This window comes from Dendrobates tinctorius, unplaced genomic scaffold, assembly GCF_039654945.1.
Source record: "Dendrobates tinctorius isolate UK_male_01 unplaced genomic scaffold, ASM3965494v1 ptg000463l, whole genome shotgun sequence".
NCBI classification, from domain to species: domain Eukaryota; kingdom Metazoa; phylum Chordata; class Amphibia; order Anura; family Dendrobatidae; genus Dendrobates; species Dendrobates tinctorius.
In genome coordinates, this window is record NW_027362125.1 from 53,501 (window position 1) to 77,412 (window position 23,912).

The following is a 23,912-nucleotide window of genomic DNA, read 5'->3' on the forward strand; positions in this document are numbered from 1 at the left end:
CAAGACAATGATCGCAAACAAAGCAAAATCTATAATGGAATGGTTCACAAATAAATGTATCCAGGTGTTAGAATGGCCAAGTCAAAGTCCAGACCTGAATCCAATCGAGAATCTGTGGAAAGAGCTGAAAAATGATGTTCACAAATGATCTCCATCAAACCTCACTGAGCTCGAGCTGTTTGCCAAGGAAGAATGGGCAAGAATTTCAGTCTCTCGATGTACAAACCTGATAGAGACATACCCCAAGCGACTTGCCGCTGTAGTCGCAGCAAAAGGTGGCGCAACAAAGTATTAAGTTAAAGGGACCGAATAATATTGCACGCCCCACTTTTCAGTTTTTGAATCTCCACAAAAATTTAAAATAACCAATAAATTTCATTCAACTTCACAATTGTGTCCCACTTGTTGATTCTTCACCAAAAATTTACATTTGGTATCTTTATGTTTGAAGCATGATATGTGGGAAAAGGTTGAAAATTTCCAGGGGGCCGAACACTTTTGCAAGGCACTGTGTATATGTATGGCATTAAGTGAGCTCAACCCATACTCTGCAGATAATGGTTGTGGGTGACAGCCAGGAACTGCACATAACTGTGGGTAGCACGAAGTTAACCTGCTAAACTGACAGACGCCTGTGGCGTGATCCTGGGTCTTCGATGGGTTGCGATTAGTGATGAGCGAGTATACTCGTTGCTCGGGTTTTCCTGAGCATGCTCGGGTGGCCTCTGAGTATTTTAGCATGCTCGGACATTTAGTTGTGTCGCCTCAGCTGCATGATTTATGGCTGCTGGACAGACTGAATACATGTGAGGAATGCTTGTTTGTTAGGGAATTCCCATGTGAATTCAGGCTATCCAGCAGCCATAAATCATGCAGCTGCGGCGACAGAAGCTAAATCTCCAAGCATGCCAAAATACTCGGAGATCACCCGAGCATGCTCGGGGAAACCCGAGCAACAAGTATACTCGCTCATCACTAATTGCGATGACAGTCGAGGATCTGATGTAGACCTCAGTGGTTGTCAATAAGGAGCTCCCTTGACTCCCAGCCTGTGGTGAGGCTTCAAAAGGAGACCATAATTTCCAACTATATGCATCAATACAGTGCTGTTGCTGCATATAGCACAAGCAATCAGATGATCCCAGGTTCTAGTCCTCTTAGTGGACCAACAAAAAAAAAAAAAACCCCACTAAGCAGACCCACAAAAATTATTGCCTAAACCTGTGTAAATGCAGTAATATACACACAGATTGCAGTCTACAGCATTTACAATACATATACATTTATGCAGATTTAGGCAAGAAAAGTTTTTGTGCCAGTTCTTTAAAAGGTCAAAACTGTCTCAGTCATTAAGGGTTTAATATATTAAAATGATCATAGACAAAGTAGCTTTGTTGACCATAACTAGCAATCAGCATATATGTTTCAATTAGAATTCAGAAATTGAACTCGAATTGGCTGTTTTGTCACCCCCTCCAATTTTTGTTCATCTTTTACATAAAGGGAGAATCCATGGTTTAAAAAAAAAAAAAAAATCAAGAACAAAGTCAAAATTTGAAAAGTTTATTACATAGATCATTCCATATAAAACATCTATAGTTACCTAAAAGAGGATTAAAAAAAAAAAAAAAAAAGCATTGTACAGCATTGAAAGGGCCAATTAAATACTGTTAACATTTAATGTTGCTTTAACTTGATAAATATGTCTTCCACCTAAAATGCACCAACAAAACATGGAAACACTGCAATAACTTCACTGCAATTTTATTTAATAATACATCACTCAGTGATAACACTGAAGCTAGGATTCCTTATTGAAATCACTATTTTGATGAGGTTCTTCACTGTTCCCCAGAGATAAAATGTAAAACTAAACCTTGATATTCTGGAGGTCTGAGATTTCATAATACATTTGATCAATGGTCGCCAAAAATCCACAATATGTTCACTCCAGATAAGCCAAGATTGACTCTCCTACAAAAGAAAAAAAAATTAAAATAGGTGACTACACATTATTAGAGCCATATATGCATGCATAAAAAACATTTTGTAAAAGTTTTCCAGACCAAAATGATATTTTTGTCCCCGTCTTGGCAACCAATACAATTTAAAGACAAAAAAATACAGCAATAAAAACGCACACACACAGGACAGTGGCATAAACACTGCAATGCTGAGGGCCATAGAAATACAGGAGTGAGTCTTTCCAGTTGACTTTCTCAGGCCTTAGCCTGTATTCTTATATTGCCACTGTTATTATTTCAGTATGAAATAAACCGAACATACATTCTACTAACAAAACAAACCGAGAAAGTGCTATTGGCTACCTTACATTAACCCCTTCCTGACATCTGCGTACATGTACGACACGATCATGCCAGCTCACAAGTCAAGCTGGCAAAATCATTAGCGGGCGTCCGCTATATTTCAAAGCCGATAGATAGGGGGGTACGTCTTATGGTTCAGGGTACCTGCTGTGGGTGGGGAGGGAGGAATGGCAGTGGCGGATGAACTGGTCACAGGAGGCAGGAGCTGGCTGCTGCGGCTAACCCCTGTGCCAGCTGTTAAAGAGATAAGAATATTCACTGCTCCCCACTCCCACAATCCCTCCCACCCTCCATGCACTGAAGCCTGCGTGGAGAGGTGGGAGGGACTACAAGTGTAGGGAGCAGTGAGTATTCATTCACTTTAGTAGAGGACACGCGTGATTGCCCTACCCGCTACAGGAAGCTGACGGCTGCAGCTAACAGTGTGCTTACTATTAAAGATATTTATTATATTTATCGTCATTTAGGACAACATTGGATCATCCAGAGATCCACAATGAATGGTGAAAAGTTTCCCCCCTCCCTTATACTAATGTGCCACAAACAGGAAGTGGATATCACCAACCATTCCCATTTTATTTAGGTGTATCCATATAAATGGCCCACCATGTACATAAACACACACACACACACGAGAAAAAAGTCAAATTAAGTTGGTAAAAATGTCAAAAAAGGGAAAGTGCAAGTTAGAAATGGAAAAATGTTTTGCAAGTACAAACACTTTTTTCTTGTAAAAACAAGTAGTAAAGTAAGAAAGTACACATGTATCGTATCGCCGCATCCGTAACCAAACAAAACGGTCATATGTAACCTGTTATCGGGCACAGTCACAGGGATCTAACATGGACGACTATCACACTGCAATGCTTGGTAGCCTGCAGCTCTCCTGACCTGAGCATGACAGCATGCATTTCTATGCAGCTGTCACGCTCGGGTCAGGAGAGCCGACGGCCAGCCCAAGCATTGCGATTCGATACTCGTCCATGTTATACGGCCATCTGACTGCGCTCTTAGATGAACACTGCAAAAAGCAATAAATAAAAACACCAAAAATAGTTTGGTCATACCAACACACAAAATAGTGTTAAAACCCCCCCACAAAAATTGTATCAATAAAATAATCACTCGTCCCACAAAAAACAAGCCCTTATATAGCTGTCGACAAAAATATAGTAATAGCTATCAGAATATGAAGCTGTAATTCAAGTTGTTTGTAGAAAATGGCTTTTAATGTGCATAACAAAAAACCACACACACAGTGAATCGCACAGTGAATTAATTGCGTGAAAAAAATAAGTAAAAAAAAAAATTGCAATCAAAAGAGCTACGACTAAAAACGTGTCATCACATTTACCACACGATAAAGTTTAACCCCTTCATGACCCAGCCTATTTTGACACCAAATGACCTGGCCATTTTTTGCAATTCTGACCAGTGTCCCTTTATGAGGTAATAACTCTGGAACGCTTCAACGCATCCTAGCGATTGAGACTGTTTTTTCATGACTTATTGGGCTTCATGTTAGTGGTAAATTTAGGTCGATAATTTTTGCGTTTATTTGTGAAAAAAAAAACGGAAATTTGGTGAAAATGTTGAAAGTTTCGCAATTTTCACATTTTTAATTTTTATTCTGTTAAACCAGAGTTATGTGACACAAAATAGTTAATAAATAACATTTTCATAAGTCTACTTTACATCAGCACAATTTTGGAAACCAAGTTTTTATTTGTTAGGAAGTTATAAGGGTTAAAAGTTGACCAGCGATTTCTAATTTTTACAACAAAATTTACAAAACCTTTTTTTTTTTTTTTTAAGAACCACCTCACATTTGAAGTCACTTTGAGGGGTCTATATGGCAGAAACTACCCAAAAGTGAAACCACTCTAAAAATTGCACCCCTCAAGCTACTCAAAACTACATTCAGGCTGTGTGCCCACGATGCGATTTTTAAGCATTTTTGCCGCGATTTTCGGCGTGAAAACGTTTAAAAATCATGTACAGAACGCCTCCCATGCATTCCTATGGCATTCCGCACATGCTGTGCTAATGCTGCGGTTTTTTCCGCGGCGGAATCGCATCGCGGAAAAAATCGCAGCATGATCATTCCTTTGTGCGGAATCGCAAAGAATTGCCATGATTCCACACCCATAGGAATGCATGAGAATCGCTTACTTGCCGCATGTGGCTATGCCCACCATGCGGGAAGTTAAGCGTCTCATGTGCGGTTGGAACCCACGGAGTGGAGAAGAGGAGACTGTCCTCCAGGCCCTGGGTACCATACCCCTGCAAAAAAAAAAAAATAAATAAAAAAATCGGGGTATATTTACCTTCCGACGTCCAGCGCTGCATTCCCGAGCCTCAGCGTTCCCAGTAATGCCTTGAGGCAAGGTCCTGTGATGACGTGGTCTCGTGAGATCGCTATAGTAACGCGAGACCAACGTCATCACAGGTCTCGCAAGGCATCGCTGGGAACGCTGAGGCCCGGGATGGCAGCGCGAGACGTCGGAAGGTAAATATACCCCGATTTTTTATTTTTTTTTAATCATTTTTAACATTTTATCTTTTACTACTGATGCCGCATAGGCAGCCTCAATAGTAAAAAGCTGGTCACACTTGTTAAACACTATGTTTGACGAGTGTGACCAACCTGTCAATCACTTTCCAAGCGATGCTTCAAATCGCTTGGAAAGTGCTTGAGAAAATCGCGGCAAAATCGCACGGAAAATAACGCGCAATTTCTGGGAAGGAGTCCAGTTTTCATTGTGCGTTTTAAAACGCTACGTGGGCCCATAGCCTCAAGAAGATTATTAACCCTTCAGGTGCTTCACAGGAACTAAAGCAACGTGGAAGGAAAAAATGGCCATTTTAATTTTTCCAACAAAAATTTTCTTTTAGCATCAATTTTTTCATTTTCACTTGGGTAACAGGATAAAATGGATCCTAAAATTTGTTGGGAAATTTCTCCTGGGTACACGGATACCTCATATGTGGTCAGAAACCACTGTTTGGGCACACGGCAGGGCTCAGAAGGGAAGGAGCGCCATTTGACTTTTTGAATGGAAAATATGCTGGAATATTTAGCGGTTGCCATGTGGCGTTTGGAGAGTCCCTGTGTGCCTAAACATTGGAGCTTCCCCATAAGTGACCCTCCAAGGAATTTATCTAGATGTGTGGTGAGCACTTTGAACCTCCAAGTGCTTCACAGAAGTTTAACGCAGAGCCATGAAAATAAAAAAATCATTTTTTTCCACAAAAATCATTTTTTTAGCCCCCAATTTTTTATTTTCCCAAGGGTAACAGGAGAAATTAGACCCCCCAAAGTTATTGTGCAATTTTTCCAGAGTACGCCGATACCCCATATGTGGGGGTAAACCACTGTTTGGGCACACGTCGGGGCTCGGAATGGAGGGAGCGCTATTTGACTTTTTGAACACAAAATTGGCTGGAATAAATCGTGGCGCCATGTCGCGTTTGGAGACCCCGTGATGTGCCTAAACAGTCGAAACCCCTCAATTCTAACTCCAACTCTAACCCCAACACATCACTAGCCCAAACCCAACCCTAATCATAACCCTAACCACAACACACCCCTAACCCTAATCCCAACTCTAACCCTAACCACAAGCCTAACCCTAATCCCAACCCCAACCCACCCTTAACCCTAAATTCAACCCTAACCCTAATTCCAACCCTAACCCTAATTCCAACCCTATCTCTAACCCTAACCCTAATTCCAACCCTAACCTTAATTCTAACCCTAATGGAAAAATAAAAATATATATTTTTTTATTTTGTATTATTTGTGCCTACCTATGGAGGTGATAAACGGGGGGTGTATTTACTTTTTTTTTTCATGTTGATCACTGTAAGAGTTTATCACAGTGATCAAAATGAATGGGCAGCCGGCAAATTCATGGGTGCAGCCATCTTGGAAAATGGCAAGCGCACTGCGCATGTGCCCGCCATTTTCCAAGATGGCGGCGCCCATGAGTCGGGACGGCGGGACCCACAGCAGGTGATCGGAAGGTGGGGGGGGGGATCGGAGGGAAGGGGGAGCAGATGATGACGGCGGCGACCGATCGCCGCCGTCCGTTGGTGGCCCATCACCCCGCCAGTCGGAGTGTGTGTGTTGGGGGGGGGGGGGGTCGGGTCTCGGTGTCCAGCCATGTCCGATGCTATTGCAGCATCGGCCATGGCTGGATTGTAATAACTCACCAAATTTCATTGGTGAAATATTACAAATCACTGATTGACTTAAAAGTGAAACAGCCAATCAGAGCGATCGTAGGCACGTGGAGGCTAAGCAACGCCCCCTGGGGTTAACTCTAAAGTGTCCTCTGTGTGCAGGTCGGGTGACCTTTCAGTGACCCGGTCACCCGACCCGCAGGGGGGCAATCAATTCATGACGCCACATAGGAGTCATGGGTCGTATTGCCACAAATTTTCATGACGCCTACGTGGCGTCAAAGGTCGGGAAGAGGCTAAAATGGTGTGGGGAAAAAAAAAAGGACAATTCCTAAATTCCTTCTTTAGGCTGGTTTCACATTAGCGCTTTTTAAGCGCACGCACGGCCGGGGGTAGCTCCGCCCCCGAGCCGGCTCTCTGCCCGGCGTGCCCGCCCCTTGCTTGTAGCGCCGCCTCCTAGCGCACAGCGGCGCCTGCGATCGGGGCACCCTATCTTTAGCATAGGGTGCGCAGATCGTGCGCAGGCCGTGCGCTAGTTGCGCTTTGACCTGCGCTGCGCACTTTTGACGGTGCGCCGTGCGCGCCAAAATCCGAAAAGTTTGATTTTGGCGCGCACGGTGCACCGTCAAAAGTGCGCAGCGCAGGTCAAAGCGCAACTAGCGCACGCCCTGCGCACGATCTGCGCACCCTATGCTAAAGATAGGGTGCGCCGATCGCAGGCGCCGCTGTGCGCTAGGAGGCGGCGCTACAAGCAAGGGGCGGGCACGCCGGGCAGAGAGCCGGCTCAGGGGCGGAGCTACCCCCGGCCGTGCGTGCGCTTAAAAAGCGCTAATGTGAAACCAGCCTTATTCATTCTGTTTTTCAGAAATTGGAATAAAAAGCTAATAAAAAATGATGGACTCGCAAATGGCGTCAATAAAACATTTCATGCTGCAAAAAACAAGCTCATACTGTCAACTGGAAATTGAGAAATTGTTCATGTTTCTAGCAGTTCAAAAGTGTTGGAAAAGCAACATGGCTTCCAAGAAACCAATCCACTAAAACATGGATTTTTGTGATAAGTCACCATAAAATCCTTTTCTCCGAGACGCTCATTGGGGGACACAGATACTGTGGGTGTATGCTTCTGCCACTAGGAGGCTGACACTAAGTGAAAAAAAGAGGTTAGCTCCTCCTCCGCCGTATACACCCTCGCCCCTATTGCGGGCGGAAATTAGTTTGGTGCCAAAGCAGTAGGAGAACAACAAAATCAGCCTTAATACAGGTACAACATGTCCAAAACACCACCCTTATATCACATTAGTAAATGCATATAAATTTAAACAAAACAAGAGCCAACTGGCTAATAGGGTGGGTGCTGTGTCCCCCAATGAGCGTCTCGGAGAAAAGGATTTTACAGTGAGTTACCACAAAAATCCATGTTTCTCCTTCACCTCATTGGGGGACACAGATACTGTGGGACGTCCTAAAGCAGTCCCTGGGTGGGAGATTGACTCACCGATCCAAGCTGCATGCACCTCTTGTTTAAAGGTGCGCCACCGCTGCTTGGAGAATCCTTCTACACAGGCTTGCGTCCGCCGAGGCCTGAGCATGGATATTATAATTTTGGCAAATGTGTGCAGGCTGGACCAGGTTGCTGCCTTGCAAACCTGTTCCGTCGAAGCCCGGTGCTGAAGCGCCCAAGAGGCGCCCACTGCCCGAGTGTGCTCTGATCCCTGCTGGAATTGGCGTGCCTCTAATGCAGTAGGACTCCTGAATAGACAAACAAATCCATCTGGCTATGGTCGACTTTGAGGCAGCGAATCCCTTCCTGCGCCCTTCGGGGAGCGCGAACAGCGTGTCCGTCTGACGAAAAGGTGCCGTCCTCGACACGTACCTCCGGAGGGCTCTTACCAGGTCTAACGTGTGAAGAGCCTTTTCCACACGGTGCACCGGTGCTGGACAAAATGAAGGCAAGACAACATCTTCACTAATGTGAAAATATGACTTTCGGCAGAAAAGGAGGGGCTGGTCTGAGCACCAACCTATCCTTATGGAAAGTGAGGAACGGGGCTTGGCAGGATAGGGCTGCCAGTTCTGAAACCCGCCTGATAGAAGTGATAGCCACTAGGAACACCACTTTCCAGGAAAGGTACCTCAAGGAGATATCCTGAGGAGGTTCAAATGGAGCTTCCTGCAGAACACTTAGGACCAGGTTAAGGTCCCAAGCGTCCAAAGGCTCCTTATAGGGAGGTACCAAGTGGGAGACTCCCTGGATGAAAGTCTTCACCTGCAGATTGGTAGCAATTCTGCGCTGGAACAGAACGGATAAGGCCGATATTTGTCTCCTGAGGGAACTTGGGGCTAAGCCAGAGTCTAGGCCCGACTGGAGAAAGGCCAAGATGTTGGGGATTGAGAATCTCAGCGGAGAAACACCGCGGCCTCGACACCAAGCAAAGAACACCTTCCAGGTGTGGTGGTAAATTCGTACTGAAGCAGGCTTCCAGGCGCTAATCACTGTAGCGACCACCTTGCTCCCGAACCCTGCCCGAGTTAGAATCCAAGATCTGGGCCCCTGAGTTCGGGTGGCAAATCGTTCCTTGAGAAAGTGTATCTGGGCGCTCTGGCAGGCACCAAGGAACGTCGGCGAGCAGCTGCATTATATCTGCGTACCACGCTCGACGGGGCCAGCAGAATCGCCGGAACCCCTTCCGTCTTTATCTTCTTGATGACCCTCGGGAGTAGTGGCAGCGGGGGAAATAGATATGGGAGGCGAAACTGGTTCCATGGCAGAACCAACGCGTCCACAGCGATTGCCTGCGGGTCTCTAGCTCGAGCAACATATGTGGGCATCTTGGCGTTCACTCTGGACGCCATCAGGTCCACATCCGGGGTTCCCCACAGCTGACAAATCTGCTGAAAAACTTTGGGATGTAGAGACCACTCTCCGGATGCAAGACCCTGCCGGCTGAGAAAGTCTACCGCCCGGGATGTGGACAGCTGAAATCACCGAGTGGTTTGCTTCGGCCCACTGAAGAACGTGCCCACCTCACGCATGGCTGCTCTGCTGCGGGTGCCCCTTCATGATTTATGTAAGCCACCGCCGTGGCGTTGTCCGATTGAATCCGGACGGGGCGGCCTGCTAGAAAGTGATGAAACTTCTGCAGAGCCAGCCGAATTGCTCGGATCTCCAATAAGTTGATCGGGAGGAGTGCCTCCTGTGGCGACCACCGTCCCTGGGTTTTATGGTGGCGAAACACCGCTCCCCAGCCGAGGAGACTGGCGTCGGTTGTCATTACCAGCCAATGATCTGGGGGGAAAGGTTTCCCCTGGGCCAGAGAGGAACTGGTTATCCACCATCCGAGCGACTGCCTGACTTGAGAGGACAGTCGGCACTGCCGATCGAGCGTGAAAGGATTCTTGTCCCAGGCTGACAAGAGGGTGCGCAGCAGGGGGCGAAGATGGAACTGGGCAAATGGTATCGCTTCCATTGCTGCCACCATTTTCCCTAGAATCCTCATCCCGGATCGGATGGTATGAGGGACTGGCTGGCGAAGTGTCCGAACTCCCTGCCGGTGAGCTAGCGCCTTTTCCTGAGGGAGAATTACCAACCCTCGGCAAGTGTCGAAGATCATTCCTAGAAAGGAGATCCTCTGAGCTGGCACAAGGGATGACTTCTTCACATTGACCAACCATCCTAAGCGGGCAAGAGTATCTAGCGTGATGTTGACATTTTCCTTGCATGCTCGTATTGACGGGCTCTTGACCAAGAGGTCGTCCAGATAAGGCAAGACGACTATGCAGTATGGCCATGACAACTGCCATAACCTTTGTGAACACTGGGAGCCGTGGCTAGCCCGAAGTGTAGCGCTACGAACTGAAAATGTTGATCGCTGATGGCGAAGCGTAGAAACCTCTGATGAGGAGGAAAAATGCGTCCTGGATGTCTATTGAGGCCAAGTATTCTCCCTGCTCCATGGCCGATATGACTGAACGGAGAGACTCCATCCGGAAATGTCTGATCCTGATGAATTTGTTCAGAAGCTTCAGGTCCAAAACAGGCCTGACAGACCCATCCTTTTTGGGAACCGCAAAAAGGTTGGAATAGAATCCCTGAGCCCTTTCGTGTTCCGGCACTGGAACAATGACTCTGTTGTGCTGGAGCGATTTGATTGCTCCCAATAGAGCCCTTGCCTGGGAATCCACCTTGGGAAGCCGGGAAAGAAAAAACAGTCTTGGAGGGCATCTGACAAATTTTATTTTGTAACCTGAGGTCACCAATTCCTTTACCCATGCGTCGTGAGCGACACTGACCCAGACGTGGTGAAACCAGAGTAGGCGGCCGCCCACCTTGCTGGTGTCGTCTGGTAAAGGCCTCGAGTCATTTGGCCGGCGATCTTTGGTATCTGGATCCCCTCAATCTGGACTGCTGAGTACGCATCCTCCCCAATGGGTTGGCTCTATACGAGACCTGCTGCTCCCTATCCTGGTTGGGGCGGCCTGAGGTGGCGGAATTGGCCGACGTAGTCCATCCGGGGTTGCGAAAGGCCCGAAAACGTGCCTCAAACGGGTGACGAAAAAACGTTTTGACCTTTTGTTGAGGGAGAAAACCGCTCTTCCCTTCTGTGGACTCGGAGATAAGTTGATCCAACTTCTCCCCAAATAGGCGGCCGCACTGATAAGGCAGGGAAGCCAAGGAATTCTTAGAAGTAGAATCAGCTCGCCATGTCCTTAACCATAGGGCTCTTCTGATAGAAATTGCATTAGCGGCAGCAAGTGCCGAGCAATTGGCCGCATCCAAAGACGCATTGATTACATAGTCTCCGGCCATCGCCATCTGACCTGCGACCTCCGAAATCTCTGCAGGTAGATCCTGCGCGACCTTGTTTAATATTTCTGACCATGATATCATAGCCTTGGCAACCCAAGTTGCTGCGAACGAGGGAGCGAGTGCTGACCCTGACGCCTCATATACTGAGCGAGCTAAGCTCTCTATAATGCGATCCGTGGGATCCTTAATCGCGGAAACACTAGGGATGGATAGCAGGGTCTTAGTGGCTAGGCGCGAAACCGAAGGATCCACCATCGGGGATTCCATCCATTTTTTATGGAGGTCCGGCGCAAACAGATACCTTGTTTTGAGTGCCTTTTGACCCAAGAAACGCCTGTCTGGACGTTCTCTGTGCTGCTGCACTATGTCCTCAAACTCCGGGTGAGAGGAAAAAATTCTGTGCGGGCGCTTCACTCGCTTAAATGCCACTTTATGCCCCGTAGCCGCTGCGGGATCATCCTCAATCCCCAGGGTCTGATTGACGGCTTCTATGAGGCTGTCCACTGTTTCACGTGACCCTGGCGTGTCCAGGTCAAGGGGCTCGTCTGAGTTGCAATCTGAGGTCTGCTCGCTATCAACCACTGGTGACGGGGAGCGAGAAGCAGAGCTTACGGATACCAAGGCACCGGATGGACTGGGCGACACCGTGTGGATTCGCTTCCTCCGGGTCTGCCTGGAGTGAGAGCGGCCCCTGCAGGCCGGAGGCTCTTGTGAGGTGGAGGTTCCCTCTAAGGCCAGAGAGCCATTGTCCCTGCCCCTATCTGGGGCTTGAAGGGACTCTATTGCTCTCGTAAGTGACACCATGAACTGTGACGGTGATAGGACCCACTCCGGGGGATTCGACACATTGGTCACAGTCGCAGGGGAGGGCTCCTGGGCGCGTTCGGATTCGCAGGCTTCGCATAATCGCTTGCTCTGCGCCCGCGGAAACGCAGCCAGACAAGAGATACATGCAGCGTAAAAGAACGTGTGCGTCTTTGCTTTTTCAGACATGCTGTATCTGTCCTCTGCTGGGGAGGGGGGAGGAGGTAGCACCTCAGTTCCCCTATAGCGTGGCCTCTCGGGCAGCACTTACCCCAGTCCTGCGCCCCCCCCGTCCTGGACGCTTCCACCTTCAAATCGCGCGCCACCAGCTGTGGGAATGAGTCACCAGCATGTATAACCGCTCTAGGGGCGGAACTTCCGTTTTGCGGCCTAGCCGCGCTCCGAAGTCGGGGCCTAAATTTCTTTGCCGCCGCCCGGTGCGGGGTGGGCCGCCGTAAATGACGGTGGTGAGACTTCTGGCCGCGGCCTAGCTCCGGCTAAAGCCACGGTCTTAATTTTTCCCCTACCCAACCGGGGGGGGGGGGGAAGGGGCGCGGTTCCATGGCGCTGACAAAACATGGCGCTACTAACCGGCGTGGCGCCGCCTGACGGATCCAGCCACTCTTGCCTTGCATGGCCGGTGGATTCCGCCGGCTCGGGGCTCCAGGCCTCGGATCTTTGCAGGAGCCCTCCCAGACCCTATCCTCACCGATGATCCTCTTCAGCCTGAGCGCAGGTATGTGAGGGGGTCTCGATAAAAAATAGGACGGTGCAGGCACCCTAGCTCCATCTAACCCCTTCAGGGGGTGAGGAGAGGGACCGTCCGCCACCTTGCAGCACCGCAGTCTAAGCATTGGTGGAGCAGTGGGGGCCGCACGGACTAGTCTTGTGCCTCTGTACAGCCCATGGTTTCAAAACCTAGGGGTGCTCAGGGCTAAGTGTCCCACGATGCGGGAGAGGATACGTGGAGGGACACTCGCACGAGCTCGCCTGTTGTTGGTTTGGGAAATCGGACCCTTTCAATAGGATCCGTTGCCCCTGTCTCATCTTCATGGGAAAAAGCCGAAAAGAGTCTGGAGAAAAACCAGATGTGTACCTCCATGGACACTAAGCAAAAAACTGACTTCCGCCCGCAATAGGGGTGAGGGTGTATACGGCGGAGGAGGCGCTAACCTCTTTTTTTCCACTTAGTGTCAGCCTCCTAGCGGCCGAAGCATACACCCACAGTATCTGTGTCCCCCAATGAGGCGAAGGAGAAATTCACGCTCCAAAAGACAAATAGCCCCCACTTCTGAGCCCTGTAGCATGCCCAAACCACACTTAATATCAACATACTGTATGTGGCACTGCTGCAGACTGAGAATGCACTCAAAGGGGTTCTCAGAATCTAACCACTGATTCTATCTATCCACTGGATAGTTTTTCAATATGAGATCAGAGGTGATGCAACACCATCACACCGGATCTATGCGATGTATGGGCAGAACATGAGGACTGCACTTTATCTCCCATTGTAGTGAAAGTACTGCAGTATGCAGGAGGTGGCCACCAAGCAATATACGCTGTATTTAGCCCATATGTCGCATAGGCTAGGTGCACTGTGTCCTAGCCTACAGAAAATGTCTAGATACTTTTCCAGACTTACACAATGGCTGAATATTCACCAGACGCAGGCTAAACTTGTGTTCTTTCAGCCCATGTCTGGCCAACTTGCACCTATGTAACTGTACAAGAAAGTGCTGAAAATTAAACTTTCCAAGACGGGAACACTGCAAAGACAGGTATAGCATGCAATAGTCACCTTTTTACAGTGTGTCCCTATGGTGGACAGATCTTGACCGTACACACTGATGAACATATATACCTGCTGCGCGTATGCACCAAAGAGTGTCTACACGCATAGTCTTGACCTCGCCTTAGCTTGGGCCACTGCTGGAGCAGATTCACATGATCATGAGAGTGTCAGCCCCCCCCCCCAATCTTATACTGAGATGAGTTGTTAATTGTTAGGTCATGAACAATTATATCAATCAATGCAGCACTTGTCTCCAGAAGCAAAATCCAGGCTCTATGTATTGAGCACTAAAATGGGATATTTGCAATTCTCACTCTACAACATCCATTGTGCATTAATTTCTGGAAAATGCCATTGGGGTCAAAATAGTGACTTCACCCCTAGATAATTACAGTCAAGGAAATTTGAAAAACAGAGCACTATTTCTGCTGTTTTTGAAGATTAGTGGCTCTGCAAATGGCTACCACAAACTACTCCAGGAAACTCTGTTCCCTAAAAGCCAAGTGGCACACTCGATCTGTTCTGAGCCCTGCCATGTGCCCAAACAGAAGTGTATGACCATATAGGGTCTTACTGTACTTGAGAGGAATAATCTGGGTATTACAAGGTACGATTCTTCTTTATAGCCAAGGTAAATATTAAACATGTTGATCTAAATCTAATTATTGTATTAAACGTAATTTTTCATTTTCTCACTTCCCATTGATAAAAAAAAATTGGTAATACACTTATGGAATAAACAGTAATTAGATCTACCGGTAATTGTATTTCCAGGAACCCATCCTGACAGCACCATGGAGGACGTCCTTCTTATCCTCATTGGGACAGGAAACAACAATAGTTTAAAAGGACTCTCCCATCTCCACCCCTCACTGTCTTTTCAAAGTACCAAATCTGGATGGATGCAACAAAAAATGCATTAGTCATTCTTTATACAAACGTTTGTCACATTAGTATAGAATTTTCTCAGAAGGAAGGGAACTAGTAAGGGCTGTCAGGGGATGGGTTCCTCGAATTACAATTACCGACAGGTCTAATTACTGTTTTCCAGTTCACCAATCTTGACAGCACCATGGAGAATACCAAGATATGACGATCTAGGGCAGGACCACTGCATGAAGAACCTTCATACCGAAGGTTAGTTGCCCTGAGACTACGTCTAGCGTATAATGTTTGGAGAAGGTATTTAGACTAGACCAAGTTGCGGCTTTACAAATCTGATCCACTGAAGCCCCCTCTTTCTCAGCCCATGAAGTAGCTATGGCCCTAGTTGAATGGGCCCTAAGAGTATCTGGGGGAGATCTTCCCTGAGCCTCATAAGTCAGACCAATAGTGGATCTGATCCATCTAGCTATTGTGGATTTGGCTGCTCTTTGACCCCCTATATTGCACAAAAAAGTTTGTGTCCTGTATCCAGCCCTTAGTTGCCTCTAGGAATTTAAGAGCAGTCTCTCTAACATCTAGGCAATGAAAGGATTGTTCCTTTAGGTTTCTAGGGTGTTGGCAGAAAGACGGGAAAACAACTCCCTGACTCATGTTCGGAGTTGATACTACTTTGGGAAGGAATGCTGGGTCGAGTCTCAAGACCAGTCAATCCTCAAACACCTGCAAATATGGGTCTTGAATAGATAGGCGAATTACAAGCCCTATTCTTTTGGCTGATGTGATTGCTACGAGGAAAGCAGTTTTAAATAAAGTACTAGGTTAAGATCCCAAGGAGGGACAGACTTCCTTACAGAAGGCTTCAGCCTCTGTATAGCTCTAGAGAACCTAGGTATCCAGGGGTGGGTGGATAGGGGAGAGACAAAAAATACGCTAAGATCCAAGATTTGTACCCTCTGAGTACTTGGTCTAAGGCCCTTCTTGAAACCTGTCTGCAGGAAATCAAGGATCTCGGGGATGTCCGGGAGGGATGCATCTACTGACGATTCACTGCAATAAATGCGTATTCGTCGTACAATCCTTTTGACTTCAGGACCTGTCTCTCAGGATCCATGGTGAGAGTTGAAGACTGTTTGGGTTGTGGTGGAGAACTGGGCCCTGGTGGAGGTCTTTTCTTCTTGGAAGGAGAATGGGGTCTTCCGTCATTTTCCTCAGCAGAGGGAACCAACTCCTCTTCAGCCAGAAGGGCACCACCAAGACAATCTTCGCCCTTTCCTCCTGTACTTGCCTGAGCACCCTCAGAACCAGAGTAAGAGGTGGAAATGCATAGGACAGCCCCTTTTCCCCCTGGCTGGGACAGTGCGTCGACTCCTCCTGAATCGTCTAGAGGGTTTAGGGACAAAAATCTTCTGACCTTCGCATTCTCTATGGCTGCGAACAGATCCACTCTTGGCACTAAGGATTCCGTTACTGGGAGGGATAGGGGCATCATTTTGTCCAGCGACAGTTGACGTTTGTCCCTGGCGGATAGAACCGCAACCTGAAGCTCTCGAGAGTGGAAATGACTCCACCGTACCCAGGAGATACAAGATGTCATTAGTGCCAAGATTCTCATTGCTTCTCTGATGGAGCAGCGGCTTCCTGTAAATTGGTGGATTCTTTCCACCATGGCATGCTGTGTTTCTTCTGGCAAGAAAGATATTCTCAATCGGGAGTCTAGTAGGAGCCCTAGGAATTTCTTAATGGGTTCTGGAACCAGGTCTGACTTCTCCCAATTTATGACCCATCCCAGGGTCTGAAGCGTGGAGATCGAGATCTGACAATGGTCCCTTTGCTGTTCCTCAGAGCTGGCCATTCTCAGGAAGTCGTCTAGATAGGGGACGATGATGTCCCGTTTCCTTAGGTAGGAAACTACCTCCGCCACAAGCTTGGTGAATACTCTGGGTGCTGAGGCTAGGCCAAAGGGAAGACATCAGAACTGGTAGTGACAGACCCTCCCTTGGACCCTCAGAGCAAACCTTAGGAATCTCTGGTAAGAAGCATGGACTGGAACGTGACAGTACATGTTCTTTAAATCTAGGGTACAACACCATATTTTTGTCTATAAGAGGAAAAGTAGATCTGATGGATTCCATCTTGAATGTCTTGTATCTTATCCATTGGTTTAAGGGCTTGAGGTTTATTATTGTCCTGCTCTCTCCTGAGGGTTTCTTTACTGAAGAGGACCAGAACTTCCGATCCGATCTCTAGTAAGTCCTGGACATCTGCTCCCATGGGGGAAGCGGATGACTGAAGACAGGAGTTTATTAATATGAACCTTTCAGGGGGGGTAGCTGGGTGAACTCTATTTTGTAGTCACAGGAGACTCTCTAAGATCCATAGATTTTCTGAGATCTCCTGCCAGCCCCAACCCCCCCAGGAACTGTCCTGGACGTTCCCCTAGTCTCACGGCGTCACTTTCTACCTGAGCCAAAAATGTTGATCTTAATCCCCTAACTCCATTAGGGTAACTCCATCTGCCCGTTTTTCTTTTCCCCTTATTGCCCGACTTCTGGCTAGGTTGGGGCCTACGAAACGGCTTATATTTCTTTGGTTTCTCCTCAGGGAACCCCTTTTTTTTTGTCTGGGCCTGTTCTGGATGATATTCTAGAAAAGGCATCAAACACTTTAATACCCGTGAAAGGAAAGGAACAGAGCTTAATTTTGGACTGAGTGTTCCCTGACCAAATCTTTAACCAGATAGCCCTTTGGGGGGCAGCATTGGACAAAGACCCATTCCTGGCTGCAAATCGTACATATTCTGCAGACGCGTCAGCCATTAAACCGGTCTTCAGTTTCAGGAGGGAGAGGGATTTTAGCATGTGTCCCTGAGAGTCTTAGATCTCAAATGTTCCTCTTAGGCCTGTTTCATACTTACGTTATTCCCGTCAGTTGCCATCCGCCAAAAAGGCGGAGAACGGATCCATGTCTGTCGAGACACAAATGGGTGCCAACGGATCGTTGCATTGACGGGGTCCGCCGATGTAGGAATGTTAAAGGAACCGCAGGAAATTAAAAAGTACCGCCGTGGTAGTGGGGCCGCGAGAAGAGAGCGGGGCCGCGGGACTGGGAAGAGATCGCAGGACGAGCCGTGAGAAGAGGTCGGGACGACGAGGAGAGAGAGAGAATTTTTTCACCCGTCAGGATTGGCATTTATGGTTAACTTTCCGGCATAGACAATTCCGGGCACGCGCAGTGTAGAAATGCGGATCCGGCAACCAAAAAAACGTTGCAGTGTCCGTCCTGCCATGTCAGCGGACGCTAAAATTTTGGCGGATCCGTACAAAAACAGATCCAACGGAAAACCATCCGTCAAGATCCGCCGTTAATGCAAGTCAATGGGGAAAAAACGGATCCGCCAACAAAACTGGCGGATCCGTTTTTTTGCAAAACGGCGGATTTTGACTGATGGTGAAAGACGGATGTGTGAAAGAGGCCTAAGTCGTTGACCCATAAGTGCATGGACCGATCCACCGGAGGTTGCCGCGATGTTGGCTCGGATAATGGCTGCCGAGGTTTCCCAGGTTCTTTTTAGGAGACCATCCGCCTTCTGGTCCATGAGTTCTTTCAAGCTGGAGGAATCGTCAAATGGCATCGAAGTTCTCTTCCTCACTTTGGCTACCAGAACGTCTATCTTGGGGATGTCTTCCCAGGCTTTGACATCCTCTGGCTCAAAAGGTAGGCAGAGCTTAAAGTCTCTCGGAATGACCAGTTTTTTTTTCCGCATCCTCCCATTCCTCCATAATCATAGAACGAATGTGGCTGTTGACCGGGAACACTACAGCATACGGAGAGGAGTTGTGGGGTTTCCTCCACCTGCATGGTATTTCGTACCACACAAAGGAGTTCATCCGTGTCCTCGGAGGAAAAGAGGTACCTCTACCCTCCCTCTGGTGGGTTAGTAAAGACTTCTCCTTCCTCGTCTTTTATAGGACCCTCCCTGGGATTCGGATTGTGAGGTATGAGAGTATAGTATCCCGGAAATTGATGCCTGGACCTCCTCTCTTATTATGGACCTCACGTCTAACAGCAAAGAAGTCTATTCCTCTCTGATGATTTTTGAAGTGCAGGGTTCACATAGGTGTTTCCGCCAGGTCTCTGGTAGTTTGATGTTACAGATAGCACATCTTTTAACTCTCCCCGACTTCTTTTTATCCATCTTTTGAGTTGCTGAGACAGGTATTCCCCCCTAGAATACACAGAGTATATGCCATGTGTTTCTAAGGGCCCCATCACACATAGCGACTCACCAGCGATCCCGACAACGATATCAACTTGTCAGGATCGCTGGTGAGTCACTACATGATCACAGGTGAGCTGTCAAACAGACAGCTTCACCAGTGGTCAGTACCAGCGACGCCGAGCGCCCGGCGTCGCTGTGTACGTTAGTTACCAGCGCGCTGATGCAGGGAGCTGGTAACTAAGGTACACATCGGGTTTCTAAGCAGCGCGCGTCACTTAGAAACCCGATGTGCACCTTGGTTACCAGCTCCCTGCATCAGCACGCTGGTAACTAAAAGGTACACATCAGGTTTTAAGCACCGCACGGTGCTTAGAGACCCTGCGTTTACCCTAGTTACCAGCGCGCTGATCGCTGGTCTCCCGCCTGTCACACGCAGCGATGCGTGCTGGCCAGCGAGAGACCAGCGATCAAAAAAATGTCCTGGCTAGTCGAGGACGATCAGCAATAACTGGTAGGGGGGCCGGTCGCTGGTTATTGTCACACACAGCGATCTCGCTGGTGAGATCGCTGTTGCATCACAAAAATTGTGACTCAGCAGCGATCTCGCTAGCAAGATCGCTGTGTGTGACGGGGCTTAAGTGTAGGGTAAAGGCTAAATGTGGGTGTCGCTTTGCAAGCTTACTCACATTTCTCTGCCTTTGTTCCAAGCCAATGTCTGTTCTAGAGGAATCCTCTATGTAGGATTTTCTGGTATTAAGTCCTAGCTTACAGTAGGGCCGCCAACACACACACACACACGAGGACCCTATTTACAGTGGGGAAAAAAAGTATTTAGTCAGCCACCAATTGTGCAAGCTCTCCCACTTAAAAAATGAGAGAGGCCTGTAATTGACATCATAGGTAGACCACAATTATGAGAGTCAAAATGAGAAAACAAATCCAGAAAATCACCTTGTCTGATTTGGCAACATTTATTATGCAAATTATGGTGGAAAATAAGTATTTGGTCACTAAGTTCATCTCAATATTTTGCTACATATCCTTTGTTGGCAATGACAGAGGTCAAACGTTTTCTGTAAGTCTTCACAAGGTTGGCAAACACTGTCGGTGGTATGTTGGCCCATTCTTCCATGCAGATCTCCTCTAGAGCAGTGATGTTTTGGGCCTGTCGCTGGGCAACACAGACTTTCAACTACCTCCAAATGTTTTCTATGGGGTTGAGATCTGGAGACTAGCTAGGCCACTCCAGGACCTTTATAATCTTCTTGCGAAGCCACTCCTTCGTTGCCCTGCCTGTGTGCTTGGGATCATTATCATGCTGAAAGATCCATCCCCATTTCATCTACAATGCCCTTGCTGATAGAAAGAGGTTTGCACTTAAAATCTCACAAGACATGGCCCCATTCATCCTTTCATGTACACAGATCAGACGTCCTAGTCCCTTTGCAGAGATACAGCCCCAAAGCATGATGTTGCCACCCCATGCTTCATAGTAGGTATGGTGTTCTTTGGATGGAACTCAGCATTCTGTCTCCTCCAAATATGACGAGTTTGTTTCTACCAAACAGTTCTACTTTGGTTTCATCAGACCATATAACATTCTCCAAAAATACTCATCTGGATAATCCAAATGCTCTTTAGCAAACTTCATACAGGCCTGGACATGTACTGGCTTAAGCAGCGGGACACTTCTTCACTGCAGGATCTGAATTCCTGGTGGAGTAGTGTGTTACTGATGGTAGCCTTTGTTACAGTGGTCTCAGCTCTATGCAGGTCATTCACTAGGTCCCCCATATGGTTCTGGGATTTTTGCTCACCGTTCTTGTGGCCATTTTGACCCCAAAAGGTGAGATCTTGCGAGCCCCAGATCGAGGGAGATTACCAGTGGTCTTGTATGTCTTCCATTTTCTTATTATTGCTCCTACAGTTGATTTCATCACACCAAGCTGCTTGTCTATTGCAGATTCAGTCTTCCCAGCCTGGTGCAGGGCTACAATTTTGTTTCTGGTATCTTTCGACAGCTCTTTGGTCTTCACCATAGTGGAGATTGGAGTGTGACTGTTTGAACTTATCAGTATAAAAGACATCTGTCCACAACCTCAAACAGGTGCCATTAATACAGGTAATGAGTAAAGGACAGAGGAGCCTCTTAAAGAAGAAGTTACAAAATACTTATTTTCCACCATAATTTGCAAAATAAATGTTGCTAAATCAGACAAGGTGATTTTCTAGATTTGTTTTCTCATTTTGACTCTCATAGTTGTGGTCTACCTATGAAGTCAATTACAGGCCTCTCTCATATATTTAAGTGGGAGAACTTGCCCAATTGGTGGCTGACTAAATACTTTTTTCTCACTGTATACGATACCCATTGCTCAGCTGAAGTCCTCCCCTGATTCTCTTCCTGCATTCCACCGTGGAACGCACGCCGTCCACGACCCGGAAGTGCTCTCTCCAGCCTGCAGAGATGACTGCCGGAAGCGCGCCCACAGGGCTTGCAGCACACAGAAGGAAGACACCCAAGCCAAGAGCCCCAGGCAGGGGGAAGCGGCTCGCAACTCAGGAGCAACACTTCACTGAGGTAGGCTGAGAGACCCCCCCATCGGATTGTGTCAGCCGCTTGATAGCAGGAAGGGAAAGGCTGGGCAAGCCGATCCACACTGATCTGCCAGATGCGGCCAGGGATAGGAGTACTCTCGTCATTCGTATCCTCATTGGGACAGGAAAAAAACACTGAGGGGTGGAGATGGGAGGGTTCTTTTAACCTCTTGTTACTTCCTGTCCCAATGAGGATAAGAAGGACGTCCTCCAAGGTGCTATAAGGATAGGTGAACTGGAAATATTCATTAGACCAACAGATGAATTCCTTGAGGAATGTAGTTTCCAAAATGGGGTCAGATGTGAGAAGGGTTTCTCCTGTCACCCCAGTCTCTGCAAGTGGCGCAAATAAACTAGTACTGCTAAATTGGTGATCCAAAAGCCAAATAGCGATTCTTTCCTTCTGAGCCCTGCTGTGAGCGCAAATGGTACTTTCCAACCACATATTGGGTATTGCTGTATTCGGAGGGAACGGATTGGTAAATGTTTGGGTCCATTTCCTCCTATTCTTTGTTAAAATTAAAAATTTGGGGCCAAAACATATTCATCGAAAAAAAGTTAATTTTTAATTTTCACGTCCCACTGTTCTAACATTCTGTGAAGCACCTGTGTGTTCAATATGTTCAACATACCCCTAAATTAATTAGGTGGTCCCTTTTCTCCTGTTACCCTTTGTGAAAATAAAAACTTTTGGGCTAAGGCAACTTTTGAGAAAAAACTAAAAATTCCATGAAGCATCCTTCATCTGCAGGTTACTAGTGTTATCATACATGACAGGTTCCTTTTACCAAGATATACAATAGGAGGTGTCAGCCTTATATTTTCCTAGAATTGAAGCATAAATAAGACTGCCAAAGAAAACGCGTTCACATGTCCATCCATTTTAAAGGGATCTAGAAGAAATCAAATTAGTAGAAAAAAAAAGGTGCATACTTTTTTGTCCAGGAAAAAAATATAAAAATTTGCAACTGGATAATGTTTTTTTTTTTTTATTTAAACAATTAAGTCTAAGGAAAACCACTTCCATTAAATAACCATCTGCCTTTTTTTCCCCCATTTGAAACAGATCCTTTTTTATTTTGCTTAATGGTTTCATTTCAAATGGAGGATTACTAGACATGTCAACTTACCCTAAAGGCCGGGGTCTTTCCAGACCGCAGCATGTCAACTTATCTTACGGAGACATGAGTCTCCGCAAGAAAAATGCCACCCGTACAATGTACTGGATGCGGCGACTCCGCACGGTTCAACGAACACATGCGGGATCACCTGTGTTCAAAAGCCAGCAGCGATTTGGACGCAGTAGACATGTGCTGTGTCCAAAGCGCTGCCGATTCCTAATCGTGAAAAAACACCAGAAAAAAGGCAGAGATGTATACCTACCCAGGATTCCAAACAAATGCACTATCAGGGTACAGCGGATCCAATTAAAGATGGCGGCAAAACAGGTGCAGCAATACCAATGAAACAACCACCCTGACAATCCATACAAGGGGTGGCTCTTTGGTATATTAGTGCACAAAAAAACGATAATCTGTATGAGGCATTATTAACACACAGGTAATGCAGAGCATCTGGCTTACAGCCTATTAGTGATGCCAATACTCTTAGATCAGGCGGGCTGCCCAGTGCTAACCAAAATGCATCTAATCAAAATGCATCCTGTGTGAACAGAGGTCACAGATTACAGAGCCATCTGGGCCTAACGGCACCCTGCAAAATAAATAAAGGGCAAAAAAACATATCAATATATGTGTAGTATTAGTTGATATTATGGCCAAAATATGGAAGCTTGCAACCCACATCAACAGTCCCCACGTTTGCGAGTCCTAACACTAAACAACAAAACAGAGCTCACCGACACAAAAAGCCCTCTTTTTGTGTTGGTGAGCATGATTCCTATCCGTGGGCACTTACCCTTAGGCATATAATCAAGCTATAAATTGATGTCAGGATACCTGTAACTGGTCCAGAAATCACAACAATTATTGTCAAAGAACTTCTGGAAAAAGGGAAGACTAAAGAGTATAATCTGTGCATGCAATGCTTATTTATGGGAAAAATTAAGTGAGTAACTTTCAAACTATTTTATTCAACAAAACTAGAAGTAAATTCAGGGACTAGCATTTGACAAAACAAAATTACACTTACCCAAGCATTCCAGATTCTTTAGTCTTTATTATGTACAGAAACATTAGCAATGTATGGAACAAGTTGTTTCTCCCCTAGAAATATACAAAAGCACAAGACTATATTGGAATATTTATATATTATATACATACATACAGT

At 46.8% G+C, this 23,912-nt stretch overlaps 1 protein-coding gene across 1 annotated transcript in view; it reads right to left on the reverse strand.

Moving 5' to 3' along the window:
• Window positions 1–1,547: 1,547 nt before the first annotated feature.
• The window catches only part of LOC141077866 (transmembrane protein 209-like), a 78,372-nt gene continuing 56,007 nt past the window's right edge, over window positions 1,548–23,912 (reverse strand). Inside the window, exons 8-9 of the mRNA XM_073564591.1 lie at window positions 23,775–23,848; window positions 1,548–1,974 (exon numbers count right to left, since the gene is read on the reverse strand). Of these exons, the coding sequence (XP_073420692.1) occupies window positions 1,917–1,974; window positions 23,775–23,848 (132 nt within the window). The 3' untranslated portion in view covers window positions 1,548–1,916. The remainder of the gene's footprint in view (window positions 1,975–23,774; window positions 23,849–23,912) is intronic.